The 17795-nt window shown below is 41.7% G+C and overlaps 1 protein-coding gene across 1 annotated transcript; it reads right to left on the bottom strand.

The window, feature by feature from the left end:
* Positions 1-234: 234 nt before the first annotated feature.
* Positions 235-14044, bottom strand: CENPA (centromere protein A). Its single transcript, XM_037812765.1, has 5 exons — positions 14023-14044; positions 12772-13035; positions 2652-2764; positions 2120-2197; positions 235-1875 (listed from the first exon to the last, which is right to left on the bottom strand). Exons 1-5 carry the CDS (start codon positions 14042-14044, stop codon positions 1741-1743), a joined length of 612 nt encoding a protein of 203 aa, XP_037668693.1. The 3' UTR covers positions 235-1740.
* Positions 14045-17795: the final 3751 nt, after the last annotated feature.

Below are 17795 nucleotides of genomic sequence, written 5' to 3'. Positions count from 1 at the left end.
AAATTTACAGTAAATGGTAATATTGTCATGAAGTAAATGACTTGTTCTCATGGAACCGTTTACGTGCATGTGGTGGTGATAGCATGCACCCCACCTGGCATAAGTGTGACGTACATGTATTGTAGGGGTGTACTTGTCAGAACAATTTTCAGGAAGCAGGGAAATGTCAATTGAAAACCAGTAGAAGGTTATCTTAATTAATGACACTCTTGACCAGAACTTTATATTCCACAGATGGATGTGCTTTATTTCAACATCTGCATAAATCAAAGTTAGTGTGGAACAATAAAAGATTTCTCTAAAGGGTTAAAATTTGTTTATTCAACAATGTAACTTGTCTCTGAATTCAGCTGACTGACACATTATAAGTAGTAGTCCCATCCCTATTACTAATCATTTTTACCAAGCACAAAATTTAAAATCTTTGGGTGGCATTTCTCATTTCTCTGGAAATCTTTTAAACTGCTTCCAGCTGCAATAAGGCAAGGTTTTCATCTGCTCATATTCACTCCATTGAAGGCACAAACATCCCTCAATTCTTGTTTCAATTTGCAAACATGTAATATACAAATAGAGAACTTAATGTTAATACATACAAAAAAGTATAATCTCTATATGCTCTAATAACCTAAGTTTAAAGATTTTTTCCATGAAAAAATTATTTCTATTATCTCTCCACAGAGTTATAAAAAAATTCCAAAGTATAAACTATTACATGTCTTGACTTACAAATAAGAATAAAATGTTAAATTCTACAGGTTAGAATTTCTAAATAACATGATAGGCATTTACTGGAAGGAACTAGAACATCAAACCTCAAATATTTTCTATTTCAACCCCAATTAAGTCTGAAAAGCTATAAATTTGTGGACAGGCACTGTCCACTCAATAACTTGATGTCGCCATAAAGATGAGATTAATCTGGTAGGTGGAGATTTGCATGCTAGACATCCAGACCCCCTTCCATTCAACTGAGTGAAGTGGTTGTCTCTTAATTTTTGCTCTTTCTTTTAAATAAAATTAAATATACACATGGTAAAAATTGTAAGTAGTACAGAAAGGTCTAAAACAAGTAATAGTCTCTTTCTCCATTAATCAGCAAATTTGCTGTCTTCAAAATCATTAAAACAATCATACTAATAATTTGTGAAATGAAGTCAACCTTGGAGTCTCTTATCTGAAAATAATTCTTAGGTCTTTGGAATTGTGTTTATAATTTCATATATTACATCTGTTGCAAAGGAAAGCCATGCAATCTTCAATCTTTGTCTTTAAAAAGAAAAGAAAAAGAGCAAAGCCACATGGCAACATGCACATGCTGCCGGGGACAGCTAACTCCAGGCAGCACTCAGACCCCACGGACGTGGTCATGGCTGTAGGGAGGGTCTCCGATATCATCATTGAAATTTTACTAACATATTTACAAACAAGGCATTTTCACAAGGTAAGAAAAGTTTCTCTTAATCATCTGGTTGTCTGGTCCTTACTTAATAGAAAAATATCTTTATTTAACACTGTACAAAAAGGCCTTAGCCATCCTGTCCCGAGCAAAAAGTTAAAAACAGGTCCAGCCTTTTCTAAAGAACAAAGGGAAAGCAACACAATGATGGACTAAGGACAGAGAAGGAAAATTCCTTCAGAGAAACTCCAACTCCAGCAATGAGAAGCTAGGTGATTTTCCCCCAAAAAACACTTGCTCTCCGGTGAGCAGGAAACACTTAGGGAGACCCTGGCTGCAGCTCAGCCGAGTCCCTGTTCAATGCCCCGGATTCTCCTGGCCAGCTGCACGTCCTTCGGGAAAAGAGTGACGCGGCCGGCATGTAAAGAGAGGAGGTAGGCATCCTCGAAGAGATGAACTAGAAAAGTTTCTGCTGCCTGGGGGCAGAAAGAGAAATAAAAACACTGACACAGACAAGGGGGCACAGGCTGCTTCTTTTCTTAGAGACCTGTTAATGTAGCCCTCAAACCCGGAGGTGTTACTTTATTGCTATTTTCAAGGGGGCAAGATTCAGCATGTGACACTCCACGGTTGCTACGGCCTGGTAGGCAAGGGGAAGTGAAGACCGCTTCTTTCTCCCGTCCTCACCCCCCACCCACTTGTATCTTGGCCACTTCTTACCTCTTGTAGGGCCAACAGGGCCTGAGCTTGCCAATTAAGGTCCACACCACGAGAGAATATTGTGCATATCTCTCTTACCTATGCAGGAGTGGAGATGGGAAATGGGAGAAGGGGAATGGGGAAAGGTAGAGAGTAAATGAGAGATTCAAGGGGAAGACAGACTTCACCTGAGTCCCCATGGAATTTCCACTATTCCTTCCTGGGCCTCAATCTTAGGACCTAACTTGGTAGCAGGTGCTGCCTCCTGGGACCTTACAATTGGCATGTCTCTCATTGGTGGGGGGGGAAGGGAATGAGGGACCATCTCCCTGGGTAGGGAAATGGATCACAGGGTGAATGGGTGAGAGGATTCCTATGTATAAAATGAAAGCACCCTGTCTCTAAGGTTCTTGGAGAACCTATGTTTTCAGAAGATAAAGTCCCCTCAGGCTAGAGAAGTGGTCCCACAGCCATTCAAGAAAGAGACGCAGGCTCCCCAATGCCTGGAAAACCTAAAGGAGGGCAGTGTGGGGGTTGGTGGGAAGCTCCTCACCAGGAGGCTGAAGGGCCGCCTCCTTATCAGCAGATTTGTGCTCTTCTGAAGCTTCCGGATCTCCCTCAGAGTCTGATATCCCCTCCGATGTCGACGACGACGGGGGGAAGGGCCTGCAGAAAGCAAAAGGTTGGATCAAAAAGGTAAAGTGCAGTGGAAAATAGGTGGTGCCTCACAGTATGGCTGAGAGTTGGGGAAACTTCAAATGACTAGCTGGTAATCCGTTCCACAAGAGCAGGGATTTTGGTCTATTTTATTCACTTCTGTTATTTTTTGCACCTAGGAAATAGTAGATAGGCAATAAATAAATATTTGTTGAATGAATGAATGATCCTTTGAGGGTTATCTCAAATGTCAATTCTTCCCCAAATCCTGATCCCTTTCAAAGTGATGGGTCACCTCCCTCCCTTGAGGCTCTGGGCCCCAAAGTACGTTGCACATCTTATATCTTTGCCACCAGGATCGGAAAGCACTTATTTTTGTCTTTTTTTAGAGCAGGAATGTAATCCCCTTGGCTTGGTTACTCTTGGCCCAGATGGGTGAGGACAGTTGGCTAGGGCTCTTTAGTGGCCTCAGAAGAGGCACAGCTCAGTGTGAGGAACATGGGCTCCAACCCTGGTTCCAACCAAAAGAAAAAAGAAAAAGTCTTAAAAACACTGCAAAAAGTAGTAATCATAAAAGCTAAATACTCTGCTCAAACTACACTGAAATCCAAAATTATAAACACAAGAATAGAAAAACCAAAACTATTCTAAATATCCTTGGGTTAAAGAGGAATGGTAACTGAAATTAAGACAATTTAGGAATGAACAACAATCAAAAGCCTTCATCTCAAAAGTACAGCTAAAGTAGTACTACAGGGAAAGTACAGTCTTAAAATGTCTATTAGAAGATAAATGGGAACTCCTCAAAATTGAATACTTCAGTGCTTCAAAAGGGTGAAAAGGCAACCGACTCAATGGGAGAAAATATTTGGAAACCACATATGTGATAAAGGTTTGATATTCAGAAAATATTAAAAAATCCTACAACTCAACAATAAAAAGACAAACAACCCAATTTAAAAATGAGCAAAAGACATCAATAGACAGTTTTCCAAAGAGGAAATACAGATGTTTAAAGAGCACATAAAAGATGCTCAGCTTCCTTAGCTATTAGGGAAATACAAATCAAAACCACAAAGAGAAAGCATCTCACACCTACCAGAATGGCCGCTATTAAACAAACAGGAACTACAAGTGTTGGAGAGGATGTGGAGAAATTGGAACACTCATTCACTGCTGGTGGGAATGCAAAATGGTGCAGCTGCTGTGGAGGACAGTCTGGTAGTTCCTAAGGAAGCTAAGTACGGAGTTGCCTTATGATCTGGCAATCCCACTGCTTGGGATATACCCAGAAGAGCTGAAAGAAGGGACTCAAACTGACATTTGCACACTGATGTTCATGGCAGCATTATTCACAATTGCCAAAAGATGGAAACAACCCAAGTGTCCATCAACCGAAGAATGGATAAACAAAATGTGGTATATACATACTATGGAATATTATGCAGCAGCAAGAAGGAATGAAGTCCTGAAGCACGTGACAGCATGGATGAACCTTGAGAGCATTATGTTAAGTGAAATAAGTCAGACACAAAAGGACAAATATTGTATGATCTCACTGACATGAACTAATTATAATACGTAAACTCATAAATATAAAATATAGAATATAGGTTACCAGGATATAGAATGAGGCTAAAGAATGGGGAGCAGCTGCCTAATATGTGCAGAACGTTTAACTAGGTTGAATGTAAACATTAGGAAATGGATAGAGGTGACGGTAGCACATTATTGTGAGAATAATTAACAGTGCTGAATGGTGTCTGAATGTGGTAGAAAGGGGAAGTTTAGAGTCACGTATGCCACCAGAAGGAAAGGTGGAGGTTAAAACATGGGAATGTATAACACAGTGAATCTTGTGGGGGATGATGACTGTGATTAACTGTACAATATATAAAAAGTTCTTTCACGAACTAAAACAAATGTACGACACTATGACAAGGAGTTAATAGAAGGGTATGTGGAACAAACAGTACCTACTGCAAACTACGGACTACAGTTAACAGTAATATTTTAATATCCTTTCATTCAACAGTAACAAATGTACCTCACCAATACTATGGGTCAATAAAAGGGGGGAGGATAAGGAGTATGAGAGGATTTGGGTTTTCTTTTTTCTTTATATATTTTTTTCTGTAGTAAAAAAATGTTCTAAAATTGATCATGGGGATATATGTACAATTACGTGTTGATACTGTGAGTGATTGTTTACTCTGGATGGTTTGTATGGTGTGTGAATATAGCTCAATAAAATTGCATTAAAAGTCTAGTAGAAAACATGAACATTAAAAAGACAGATGAGGTAAGCATTCCATTCAAGTGTTACAAAGAGAACACTAAAACAAAACAAAAGGTAGAGTAAAATAAAAATTAAAGAGAATAAAATAAATTAATGACAAAGAGTAAAACAAAAATACTATAGTTGCTCAATAAAACCAAGGACCCACGAAATGGACAAACCTTAAAGTTGAACAAAGAATAAAAAAAGAGAAAAACACATACAGAAACTAACATTGTGAAGGATAAAATGAACTTCAGGAATGTTATTCAAAGACTAGCTAAGAAAAGAGAACCCACACTGGGTACTTCAATAGAAGAGACTTAATTATTAGAAGAGCTAAGGAGCAAATGGGGAAGGTGAGGTAATCCTGGGATGGCTCATGCCTGGCAGCTGCCAGTGGAGACTTTATTACTGGGTGGGGGTAGGAAATGTGAGCCAAAGACACAGGGCAGTGTCCAGGATATGACTGGTGACATTTAGGAGAAAGGAAAAAACCCATACCCAGGGGATAAGCTACTGGCACCTGCTCTGCCACACACCCCCTCCCTACAGTCAGCAACCCACAGTCACTGGACGTGGTCTTTAGTAAGTAGATACAGCAGCTGCAGAAAATACAAAGATGAACACAACTAAAAACCAAACAATTAAAGAAAGCCCACACCATGAAAGAAAGGAAGCAAACACAACAAAGAAAATAATATCTAAGGAATGTGAGTTAATAGAAAAAAGTGATTGAGACTTTGAGAGAAGTAAATGTAACCTCAGAGGGGTAAGAGAAGATATGAAATCCATATGAAGTCAAGAGAAGAGAATGTTTTAAGTAGAGAGTAGCCCATTGTGTTAAATGCTTGAGACAGAGTAATGAAAGAACACAAATGTGTCTGCTGGATTTGCCAACAAGGAAGTTGTTGGTGACCTTGACAAGAGTAGTGAAGTGGACTGGAAGTAGTGATAGAGGCTGTGGGATGGCTTAAACGGTGACTGGGAAGTGAAGAAACAGACACAATGGGGAAAGACTGAACGAGCCTGGCTATTAAAAAAAGGGTAGCTATGAAGCAAAGTAGAGAAAAGGGGGGAATGTTTGGGATAAAGGAAACACCCCTGTCCTTTTTCTTAAGATCAGAAACACCAGAGCACATTTGTGGACTGCCAATGTAAGGGGTTTAATTTAATTCTGAGTGTAGGTGGGGAAGATAACAGAAAGCCCTGAGAGGGTCAGAGTAGGATACGACTCAAAGCCAGGGAGGAGTGGGCTTTGAAACTAAGGGGGACATGTAGATTCTCTGTTGTGGGAAGATGAGGGAAATCCAGTCTGAAGTCTTCTATCTTCTCAACAAAGCATGAAGCAAGGTCATCACCAGCTAAGAGTATGGGGCTCAATGAACAATTCAAAAGGGAAAGTAAGAAAACAATTCCAATTACAATAGCATCTAAAATAATAAAACATTTAGGAATAAATTTAACTAAGGATGCAAAAGACTCATACAATGAAAACTACAAAACAACACTCAAAGAAATTAAAGACGTAAATAAAAGGAAAGACATCTCATGTTCATGGATTTACTCAGAAGTCAATATCATCAAAAAAGTATTACACACTCAATGCAATCCTGATCAAAAGTCCAGCAGCATTCTTTTGCAGAGAAGAAAATGGCAATCCTCAAATTCATAAGGAGGGGTAATAAGGGGCGCCAAATAGCCATAACTATCTTGAAAAAGAAGAACAAAGTTGGAGGATTCACACTTTCTGATTTCAAAACCTATTACAAAGCTACAGTGATCAAAACAGTGTAGCACTGGCATAAGGACAGACATATAGACCAATGGAACAGTATTGAAAGTACAGAAATAAAACCACAATCTATAGCCAACTGATTTTCAACAAAGGTGCCAAGTCCACCCAATTGGGAAAGAAGAGTCTCTTCAACAAATGGTGCTGGGAAAACTGGATACCCACATGCAAAAGAATGAAAGTGGACCCCTACCTTACACCATATTCAAAAATTAGCTCAAAACAGAACAACCTAAATATAAGAGCTAAAAACATAAAACTCCTAGAAGAAAACATAGAGGAAAATCTTCAGGACATTATATTAAGCAATGAATTCTCCAATATGACACAAAAAGCATGAGAAACAACAACAAAAAATAGATAACTCAGACTTCATCAAAATTAAAAACTTTGTGCAAAGGACATTATCAAGAAAATGAAGATAAGCTACAGAATAGGAAAAAAAAAATCTGAAGTCATATACCTGAGAAGGGTTTAATATCCAGGATATATAAAGAACTCTACAACATAAAGACAAACAACCCAAATACAAAGTGGGCAAAGCTGGGGAAAACTGTGGACAAATTAAATTTTCCCACCTGTGGAATTTCTGATATTCTCACATGCATTGGGGACTACCATTGAAATAGGCCAAGTCCTTGATCTTCGGGCTTGCCCTTATGAAGCTTGTTACTGCAAAGGAAAGGCTAAGCCTACTTATAATGGTGCCTAAGAGTCATCCCCAGATAACCTCTTTTGTTGCTCAGATGTGGTCTCTCTCTCCAGGCCCACTCAGCAGGTAAACTCACTGCTCTCCCCACTATGTGGTACATGACTCCCAGGGATATAAATCTTCCTGGCAATGTGGGACATGACTCCTGGGATGAGCCTGGATTCATCATCATGGGATTGGGAAAGTCTTCCGGACCAAAAGAGGGAAGAGAAATTAAACAAAATAAAGTTTCAGTGGCTGAGAGATCTCAAACGGAGTCAAGGTCATTCTGAGGGTTATTCTTATGCATTATATAAATATCCCTTTTTAGTTTTTACTGTACTAGAACAGCTAGAAGGAAATACCTGAAACTGCTGAACTGTAATCCAGTATCCTTGATTCTTGAAGACGATCGTATAACTATATGGCTTATGTGGTATGACTGTGTGATTGTGAAAACCTTGTGGCTCACACTCCCTTTATCCAGTGTAAGGACAAATAAGTAGTAAAAAAGGGGACAAAAAACAAATGAATAGGAGGGAAAAAGGAGTATGAGATGTTTGGGGTGTTCTTTTTTACTTTTATTTTTATTCTCATTCTTATTTTTTGGAGTAATGAAAATGTTCAAAAAATTGATTGTGGTGATGAATGCAGAACTATGTGATGATGCTGTGAACAACTGATTGTACGCTTTGGATGACTGTATGATATGTGAATATACCTCAATAAAATTATATATTTAAAAAATGGGCAAAGAACCTGAACAGATATTTCTCCAAAGAAGACATACAAATGGCAAATAAGCACATGAAAAGATGTTAACCACCATCAGCCATTAGGGAAATGCAAATCAAAACCACAATGACATACTACTTCATTCCCACTAGGATGTATATTTAAAAAAAAAAAAAAAGGGAGAGGGGCAAGATGGCGGCCTAGAGAGGAGTGGAAGCTAAGTAGTCCCACTGGAACAACTACAAAAAACCAGAAACAACTAGTAAATAATCCGGAATAACTGCGGGGGGACAAACGAGACCATCCACTCATCATACACCAACCTGAATTGGGAGGAATGCCCGAAAACACAGCATAAAATCTGTAAGTAAAACCTGCGGATCCAAGTTGGGAGATCCCCTCCCCCATAGTCCGAGCTGCAAAGCCTCGTGGTGCCAGAGAGAAGCTCTCTCCCAGCAAGTGAATATAGCTCAGCTGAGCTCCAACCGGGGTTTTAAGTAGCAAGTGTGAACTGCTCACTACAGGTAGGCATCCCCAAAAAACAGACAGAGGCTTTGGGTGACGACTGACCTGGGAGAGCCGGAGGGTCGCCTTGGACTGGGTCTGAAGCGGACTATCTGTTTCTTTTTCAGCTCAGTGGAGAAAGCCCCAGTCATTTTCAGTTTCCAGGGCTGTGAAGCGGAGAAGGGTGGAGACAGCACAAGCAGAGAGGAGACCATTGAAATGCTAATGACCTCCACCTGGGGGCTCTGTCTTTTCTAGGAGGAAAGGGGTGGGGCCCTTTCCATTCAGAACCAGACCCCAGAGCCTGGGGGAACATGGCCATACCTCCTCACACCAGTCAAGAATTATAGGCTAACAGGCGTCACCTGCTGGGCAGAAAAGCACAGTGACCTGAGGCATCAAAGGGTGGAGCAATTTTCTAAGACACCCACAGGAAAGTAGATACTGAATATTTCTTCCCTCTGGGACCTGAGCCTGTTCTGGTCTGGGAAAACCTGATTTGGATAACCAAGGAAACCATGCCTAGACAACAGAAAATTACAACCTACACTAAGAAAAACAAAGTTATGGCCCAGTCAAAGGAACAAACGTACCCTTCAACTGAGATACAGGAATTTAAACAACTAATGCTAAATCAATTCAAAAAGTTTAGAGAAGATATTGCAAAAGAGATAGAGGCTGTAAAGGAAGCACTGGACGTGTATACGGCAGAAATCAAAAGTTCAAAAAAACAACTAGTAGAATCTATGGAAATGAAAGGCACAACACAAGAGATGAAAGACACAATGGAAACATACAACAGCAGATCTCAAGAGGCAGAAGAAAACACTCAGGAACCGGAGAACAAAACACCTGAAAGCCTACACGCAAAGGAGCAGATGGAGAAAAGAATGAAAAAATATGAACAACGTCTCCGGAAACTCAAGGATGAAACAAAGTACAATAACGTACATATCATTGGTGTCCCAGAAGGAGAAGAGAAGGGAAAAGGGGCAGAAGCAATAATAGAGGAAATAATTAATGAAAATTTCCCATCTCTTATGAAAGACATAAAATTACAGATCCAAGAAGCGCAGCGTACTCCAAACAGAAGAGATATGAATAGGCCTATGCCAAGACACTTAATAATCAGATTATCAAATGTCAAAGACAAAGAGAGAATCCTGAAAGCAGCAAGAGAAAAGCGATCCGTTACATACAAAGGAAGCTTAATAAGACTATGTGCGGAACTCTCAGCAGAAACCATGGAGGCAAGAAGGAAGTGGTGTGATATGTTTAAGATACTGAAAGAGAAAAACCGCCAACCAAGAATCCTGTATCCAGCAAAGCTGTCCTTCAAATATGAGGGAGAGCTCAAAATATTTTCTGACAAACAGACAATGAGAGACTTTGTGAACAAGACACCTGTCCTACAGGAAATACTAAAGGGAGCATTACAGGGTGATAGTAGACAGGAGTGCGTGGTTTGGAACACAATTTGGGGAGACGGTAGCACAACAATGTAAGTACACTGAACAAAGGTAACTATGAATACAGTTGAGAGAGGAAGGTGGGGAGCATGTGAGACACCACAAGAAAGGAGGAAAGATAAAGACTGGGACTGTGTAACTTGGTGAAATCTAGAGTATTCAACAATTGTGATAAAATGTACAAATATGTTCTTTTACGAGGGAGAACAAGCGAATGTCAACCTTGCAAGGTGTTAAAAATGGGGAGGCATTGGGGGAGGGATGCAATCAGCATAAACTAGAGACTATAAGTAATAGAATCATTGTATTGTGCTTCCTTTAATGTAACAAAGGTGATATACCAAGGTGAATGCAGATAAGAGGGGGGGATAGGGGAGGCATGTTAGACACTTGACATTGGTGGTATTGTCTGATTCTTTATTCTACTTTGATTTAAGGTTATTTTTCCTTTTGCTGCTTCCTAGCTGTCTTTTTTTTCCCTCTTTCTTTTGCCTCTCTACCTTCTTTGACTCTCCCTCCTGCCTTGTGGAAGAAATGTAGTTTCTCTTATATAGATAATGGTGAAGGTGATGAACACATAAATGTATGACCATGCAGAAAACCATCGATTATTTACTTGGGATGGAATGTATGGTGAGTGAAAAAAACCGTATTAAAAAAAAAAGGGTTGATGACAAAACCTCGAGGGCAATATACTGAGTGAAATAAGCCAGACACATTAGGACAATTATTGCAGGGTCTCACTGATAGGAACTAATTATAATATGTAAACTCATAGACATGAAATATAAGGTACCAAGAAATAGGACGAGGCTTAAGAATGGGGAGTGGCTGCTTAGTATGAGCAGAATGTTCAATTAGGATGAACTTAAATGTTTGGAAATGAACAGGGGTGTTGGTAGCAAGATGTGAGAATAACTAACAGCACCGAATGGTGTGTGAATGAGGTGGAAAGGGGAAGCTCAGAGTCATATATGTCACCAGAAGGAAAGTTGGAGGTCAAAAGATGGGAATGTATAAAACTGAATCCTATGGTGGGCAATGTCCATGATCAACTGTACAAATACTAGAAATCACTTCCATGAACAGAACTATATACCTATTACAAACGATAAACTACAGTTAGTAGTATTTCAACATTTTTTCATAAACAGTAACAAATGTACTATATCAATACTATGAGTCAAGAATTAAGGGGGGTTGGTTAGGGATAGGGGAGGATTAGAGTTTCCTTTTTTTTTTTTTTTTTTCCCCATCTTTCACTTTATTTCTTGTCTGGAGTAATGAAAAGTTTCTAAAAATTGAACAAAAATTAAGTGTGATGGATGCACAGCTGTATGAGGGTACCCAGGGGCAAGTGATTGTACACTTTGGATCTTTGGATAATTGTATGGTATCTGAACAATCTCAATAAAAATGAAAAAAAAAAAAAAAAAAAAAAGCACAGAGAGCTAACAAAGACAAAACAGCAAAGTTCAAAGAACACATTGTTGTAAACTACTTAATAATGCTTTCATGTTTTTAAACATTACATATAATTTTAAATGAGTGCATATAAAAATGAGCACATATGTAATTTTCTCATGTTATCAGGGTAGCACTAATCCACAGTCTTAACATTTCTACACAACCCTTTTTCTAAAGCAGTACTGCCAATTGTACATTTTTTTACAGCTTCTGCTACCAATAAACATTTTTCTAAAACAGAAAAAAAAAAAAGGAAAATACAAGCGTTGGTGAGGCCGTGAGGGTGCAGAGAAAAGGAACCCTTGCACATCAGTGGGAAGGTAAAGCCGAGCAGCTGCTGTGGAAAACCGTTTGGCGGTTCTCCAGAGAGTTAAACACAGAATTTACCAAATAACCTGGCAATTCTACTTCGAGGTATATAACCCAAAGAACTGAAAATAGGGACTTGAAAGATATTTGTACACCAATGTTCATAGCACTAATGCTTACAATAGCCAAAAGATGGAAGCAACCCTCGTGTCCATTAGATAAGCAAAATATGGTACACACATAAAATGGGATATTATTCAGCTGTAAAAAAAGATACGTGTTACAACCTGGAGGAACCTTTAAGATGACATGTTGAGTGAAACACCCCAGATTGCGCTGCATGAGTCCACTTACATGAAATACCTAGAATAAGCAAATTCGTAGAGACAAACATTTTTAAAAATCCCAAGACTGCCAAATGAGCCGTGTGACCTCGTTCAGGCCTCCTGGCCTATGTGAGCCTCAGTTTACTTACTCCATAAATTGCGGACACTATAAAGTTGCCATAAGGCACGCAAAGAACTTAGCCGCATGCCTCATTAGTGGTCACCGCTCAATAAACAGTAGGAACAAGAGAGAAAATTGCTATTAGGGGCCAGGGTCCCCGGGCCAGTCCCCTCCGCGTCCCGGAACCGCCTTCCGCAGGCCCTCGCCGCGCAGAGGCCGGGCGCCGGGGAAGGCCGCTGGGTCCCGCGCCCGGAGCGTCGGGCCCTTCCCAGGATCGGCCCGGCAGACGCTTCCCGCCCCCGCTCGGCGTCGCGCGGTTACCTGCGGGGGCGCCCCGCCGCGGGGGGCCGGGGGCCGCGCTCACCGGGCGCCTCGAGGGGGTTTCCGGCTTGCGCCTCCCCCGGCGCGGGCCCATGGCGGGGGCGGAGGGGTCCCGGGGGCCGTGCCCCCCGCTCGCTCTCGGCTTCGGAGGCGGCCGGGGCCGTCCGGGGCCGTCCGGGGCCGTCTGGAGGAGGCACAGAGAGCGCACCCGCCGCGCGTTCTGGAGAACCCCGCACTCAGAGAAGGTTGGCGCCGAACCCGATTCTAACCGGTCCCGCCGCCGTTACCGCCCGCATCGTTTAAATCCCAAAGCCGGCGACTCCCGTTGGCTACCTTTGGAACGCCCACGGCGCAGAGCGACTGTGAGGAGGACCAATGAGAGCCCAGGAAGGGAGGGGCGGGCCGACGGGGCAGCCCGCCAATGGCACTCGGAGAAGTGAGAGGAGGCGGGGGTTTCTGTTGACCTCGGTTAGTCAGTGGAGGCGTTGGGGTACATTCTGGTCAAAACAGGAAACCCAATTCTGAAGATGTAGGTGATGCGTTTGTAGCACGTGTTTCTCGCTATATAAATCACCTTCCTCAAACATTTTGTTTTGCCTGATCAACCTCGCGAGGTGACTTTTAAAGTGAAAAAACTGAGACCCATTAGAGAATGCGACACCCCCATGTCGCGCCTGTGACCCTCCCGGGGACATCCCACAAGTATGCCTGAACTTGATTGATCATTAGGGCCTGGAGGATGGCCAGGGTAGGCGGGGTCCTGGTGCTGTGGGGTCCAGGCAGGGCCGGCCTCGTCCCTATCCTTGGATCCCACTCTCCACACTGCAATGGAATTGTGCCAAGGAAGCTATCCGATCCCCGCCTGGTGGGGATAATACTAATTCAGTTCCTATGTCTGGGTAGTTAAAGGGGATTTTAATTTTCTACGTTTTGCATTCTTGCTTTTTGTAAGTGTTCTGTTGTGAACGTGCACTGTAATCAGGAAAAATGTTAGTTAAGAAATCAGTGACGTCAGTTTAACCCTTATGGAGATATACTCTGAGAGAGGCACATAGTTCTGGTCGGGGAAGTCAGGCCAGGTTGGGTTCTCCACCCAGCTTTGCTGCTAGGTGTGAGGGCAGATAACTGACCTTCCCTGAGCCTCAGTTTTCTCATCTGTAAACGGGGGTAGTAACAGTCATCTAAAAGTTAACTGCATGAGAAAAAAAAAATACAAGCCCTCAGCCAAAGGGCTGAGGTCATGATGCCAACCTCTGGTGCAGGTTTGAATCATGGTGGAAGTGTTGACAGGAAGCAAGAACAAGCACTTGGTAAAGCTGTTGTTCAGACAACTATGACACATGAGACACCAAGCCCTGAAGAGGGACCTGGAAACTCCTTGGTGGAGGGAGTTGGAGTTGAGGGTATTTGGGAGTCTTCCTCAAGCAAGTGGAATGGAATCGGCATTGGGAGGGAGTTGGAAAGGTGGTGATGAGGGGAAGGAGCTGTGTTGTACCAAGTGGAGGTCACAGCCTGAGAAGAGGTAAAATGTTCAGGTCATTTGGAGAAGAGAGGTTATCAGGTCTGAGTAGATGTAGACGATGGGGAATCAGTGAGCTCCTCAGCAGGTGATGGAGAATGGAGAGTGAAGCTAGAGCTTGTATGATCTTAGGAAGGTGACTGCACTTTGCTGAGCCAGTGAAGTTGTAAGCTAGATCTAACATTCCTTAATTCTATGACTACATAATTTCTCTAACAGGAGTAGGAAAGGACATTAGGGTTGTCAACGGAGGAATAACAAACCAAAGTACAAAGCAACAAAGGCATTCATTTGGGGGTCTTAGAATTGCAGTTTGATGAGCATAGTTTCAGGTAGCAACCCAAATAGTGTCCCATCTTGGCATTTCTAATCAAGGGTTTTTAAAGAAAAAGAAGAGTACGTAAGTTGTTTGTGGTTGGTGGATATTTGGGGTGCTCCAAATGTCCTTTGGGTTAGATAGTTTACTGAGTTTTTTATCTTATGATTTGTTTATGGTGTCTGGATGTCCTTAGGGTTTTGAGGAACATTGTTGCTTGAGGCTTTACATATTTTGGCAGTTTATGATATCTGGCTGAGAGGTGCATAAGAGTAACTTCCAGAATATCCTCCCAATTCCATTTTAAATCTCTTGGCCTGACTTTTTTATTTTATTTCTTTTTACAGGGATACTACTGAAAACTCAGAAATTTAATTCTGACCTCTCTGACTAGGGTGCTTAAATGTTGAAATAGTAAGCTCTTGGATATATTGGGTTAAATAAAATATATTATTAAAATTAATGTCATCTATATCTCTTTACTTTTTTAAAATGTGGCTCCTAGAAAACTTAAAATCAGAAAAATGGCTCACATTATATTTCTCTTGGACAGCACTGATGTACAAGGGATAGCTTCTATCTGCACACTGAATTCAGTTTTTCATTACTCATTTAACAGACACTTGTTGAGCATCTATTATGTGCCAGGCACTGCTATAAGGGTAGGGATTAATGCAGCAAATTGGACATAGGCCTTTATAGTCTTATGTTCCGGTGGGAGAGAGAAAGACCACAATAAACAAGTAAATTAATGAACCAGTTACAGACTGTGGTAAGTGCTAGTATGGAAATAAACATGGTGATTTGGTAGAGTCACTCGGGGTGGGAGGTGGCTGCCTATTCCAGAGAGGCGGTCAGAGCAAGTCTCTGTGAAGGCAAGATTTGAGCTGAAGCTGGCAGTATGAAAAGGAGCCAGAGATGGAAGAGCTGGGGGTGGGGGAAGGATGTTCCAGACAGAGGAAACCACGAGTGCAAAGATCCCAAGGCAGGAGAGAGCTTGGCATGTTCCAGGAAACTGAAAGGAGGCCAGAGAGAGGAGAGAGGATAGTGGGATTTTTGGTTAGGGTTGGGAGGCTGAGTTTTATTCTAAGTGCACTGAGAAGCCACAAAGTGACTGGGCAGGGGAGTGACATGATCTCATTTACACAAGGGAAAAGGTTGTAGAGTTGACCAGCTTACTTCTAGGGTATGAAGATATGGGAAGATCCTTAGGGGGAGTCAGCCAATGGGAAAGCTGCAGCTAGAATTATAAATGGCATCACATTCAGATTTGACATATCAAATGAAAGCTCACAATACTCCAGGACTCATGCTTGGCATTAGACTGAAAGCTCTGGAAGGGCAAGGCCAGGTCTCATCTCGTCAGCTATCCTAGAGTCTGCATAGTGCCTCACCCCTGGTAAATGCTCATCAACTACTGGAATAGATGAAAGATTAAGTGAATTGCAGATTATGTCATTGTGAGGCCAGTCCCCATTCTGGATTAGATCTTATTTTCTCACTTTGTCTTTGTGTGCAAGTATTTAGTCTTTGGCAAGACTACCTGTTGTCACTGGGTTCCAGACATCCAAGAGGAGGGGAACACAAGGAGAGAAGAGAAAGAGAGAAAGAGAGAGAGAGAAACATGGTTAGTTTGGAATTTTGCACCAATCAGTGAACAAGTTAAGAAACTTTATTAAGAGATCCAAGATTTCATTGGCTAAAAAGATATTTTAGCCTCACTTCTCCCATTCAGTTGAAAGGGCTTTGATCTGATAAATATATGCAGAGTTATCTATAAATATATACATTTTCTTATAGGAATATAATTTTATTAGAAATAGATATGAATGTATTTATACATGCATAGCTTATACACCAGTGGGTGGTCTTTTGCATTTTGAATAAATTCTTTTTATTATCATTGATGTTTTGTATTTTATTTTCCCAGTTTTCATATTGGTGCTTAATATTTTGGTAACCAGTACCTTATAAAGAGTACAATTTTACGAAGTTAGAGACATGGATGCTTGCCAAGGAAACTGGTTGAAAGTACCAGAGGCAAATTTTGGTGCCCTTTTTTGTATGTCGTGGGATAGTGAGGTTTACTGCTTTGAATCTCGTGTCTGGGTAACATTCCAGGTCTTGAGAGGAGGGGCTGTGTTGCGTCTGGTAAATCTTTGTATCCCTAGTGCTCACAACAAGGCTTGGCATATAGAAGGGCCTCCACTGATGCATGTTCAATGAACCTATGGAAACAATGGCAGTTCTCTTGGCTCTTGGGTCACATGCAACACTAGGATCCCCATCTAAATCTTGGTGTCTCTGTAATTAAGGAATCTGAGTAATGACAGCATGAGTGGGAGTCTGTTTACAGACGCATTCAAGGCCAATTTATGATAAGAATGATGCTTAAGTAGGGAACCAATATGTAAAATTAATTATTACTAAAAATTAAAATTCGCATGGTCTCTACACAATAGGGCATGGTATATAGAGGAAGAGGTGAGAAGGAACTGGGATCAAGCGGATCGATTCAAACATCTCACTTCCGTGACTCTGGGAGATAGCATGTGGCAACTCCCAGGCCCAAAGGTGAAGTAGAACTTGAAATTTCAGTCAATTTATTATTCAGAAGATTCTAGAAAATACCGTCTTTTTCTTGGGGCAATGGCTAGCACCTAACTACCTTCCTAGGAGAATGTGCATATGTCCATTAGAGAGCCGTCAGTCCTCATGATTGTCCTGCTTGTGTACTTGACTAAATAGAACCACATCTGTGCTCTGGGCTGTCACTGCAGAGGGGGTCAGGACAATGTCACATGCTCCGTGAGGGGTCAACAAACAGGTCTTTCTGATTGAGGAATACAAGGGGCAGGGCAGGCGATAGCAGGACAGAAGCCACTGGAAGAACAATTGCTGGTCCTAGCAATTCTCTTTGTCCCTAAGCACGCCATGTCCTTGACCATGACATGGTAGGTGGACAGCAGGATGACAGCAGGCCCTGCTTGCTGCCCCGGTGAAAGTGCCTTCGTCCAATCTGGCCTGTCTCTGACCTTCTGGCCTTTGATGAAGGAGCCAGGGGCCTTCTCCCTGGGTGGCTGCCTTCTCCCTCCATTTCCCCAGTCCACAGTGAGGGGCTCCACCTCCTACCCTCTCGGGGGGCAAGGAGAGTTAGCCCAAGAACTAGAGGCTGCCCGGTAAACCGAG

Source organism: Choloepus didactylus, chromosome 20, assembly GCF_015220235.1.
Source record: "Choloepus didactylus isolate mChoDid1 chromosome 20, mChoDid1.pri, whole genome shotgun sequence".
Lineage (NCBI taxonomy): Eukaryota > Metazoa > Chordata > Mammalia > Pilosa > Megalonychidae > Choloepus > Choloepus didactylus.
This window is presented reverse-complemented; position numbering and strand designations above follow the sequence as displayed.

What these genes read in the sequence shown, in the direction of transcription:
- CENPA (XM_037812765.1), bottom strand. Translation starts at nt 14,044, where the DNA reads ATGATTCAAACCTGCACCAGAG. An exon ending in GATTCAAACCTGCACCAGAG is followed by an intron (nt 13,036 to 14,022) that starts GTTGGCATCATG and finishes GGGACCGGTTAG; the next exon opens with AATCGGGTTCGGCGCCAACC. An exon ending in GCGGCGGGGCGCCCCCGCAG is followed by an intron (nt 2,765 to 12,771) that starts GTAACCGCGCGA and finishes TGCTTTCTGCAG; the next exon opens with GCCCTTCCCCCCGTCGTCGT.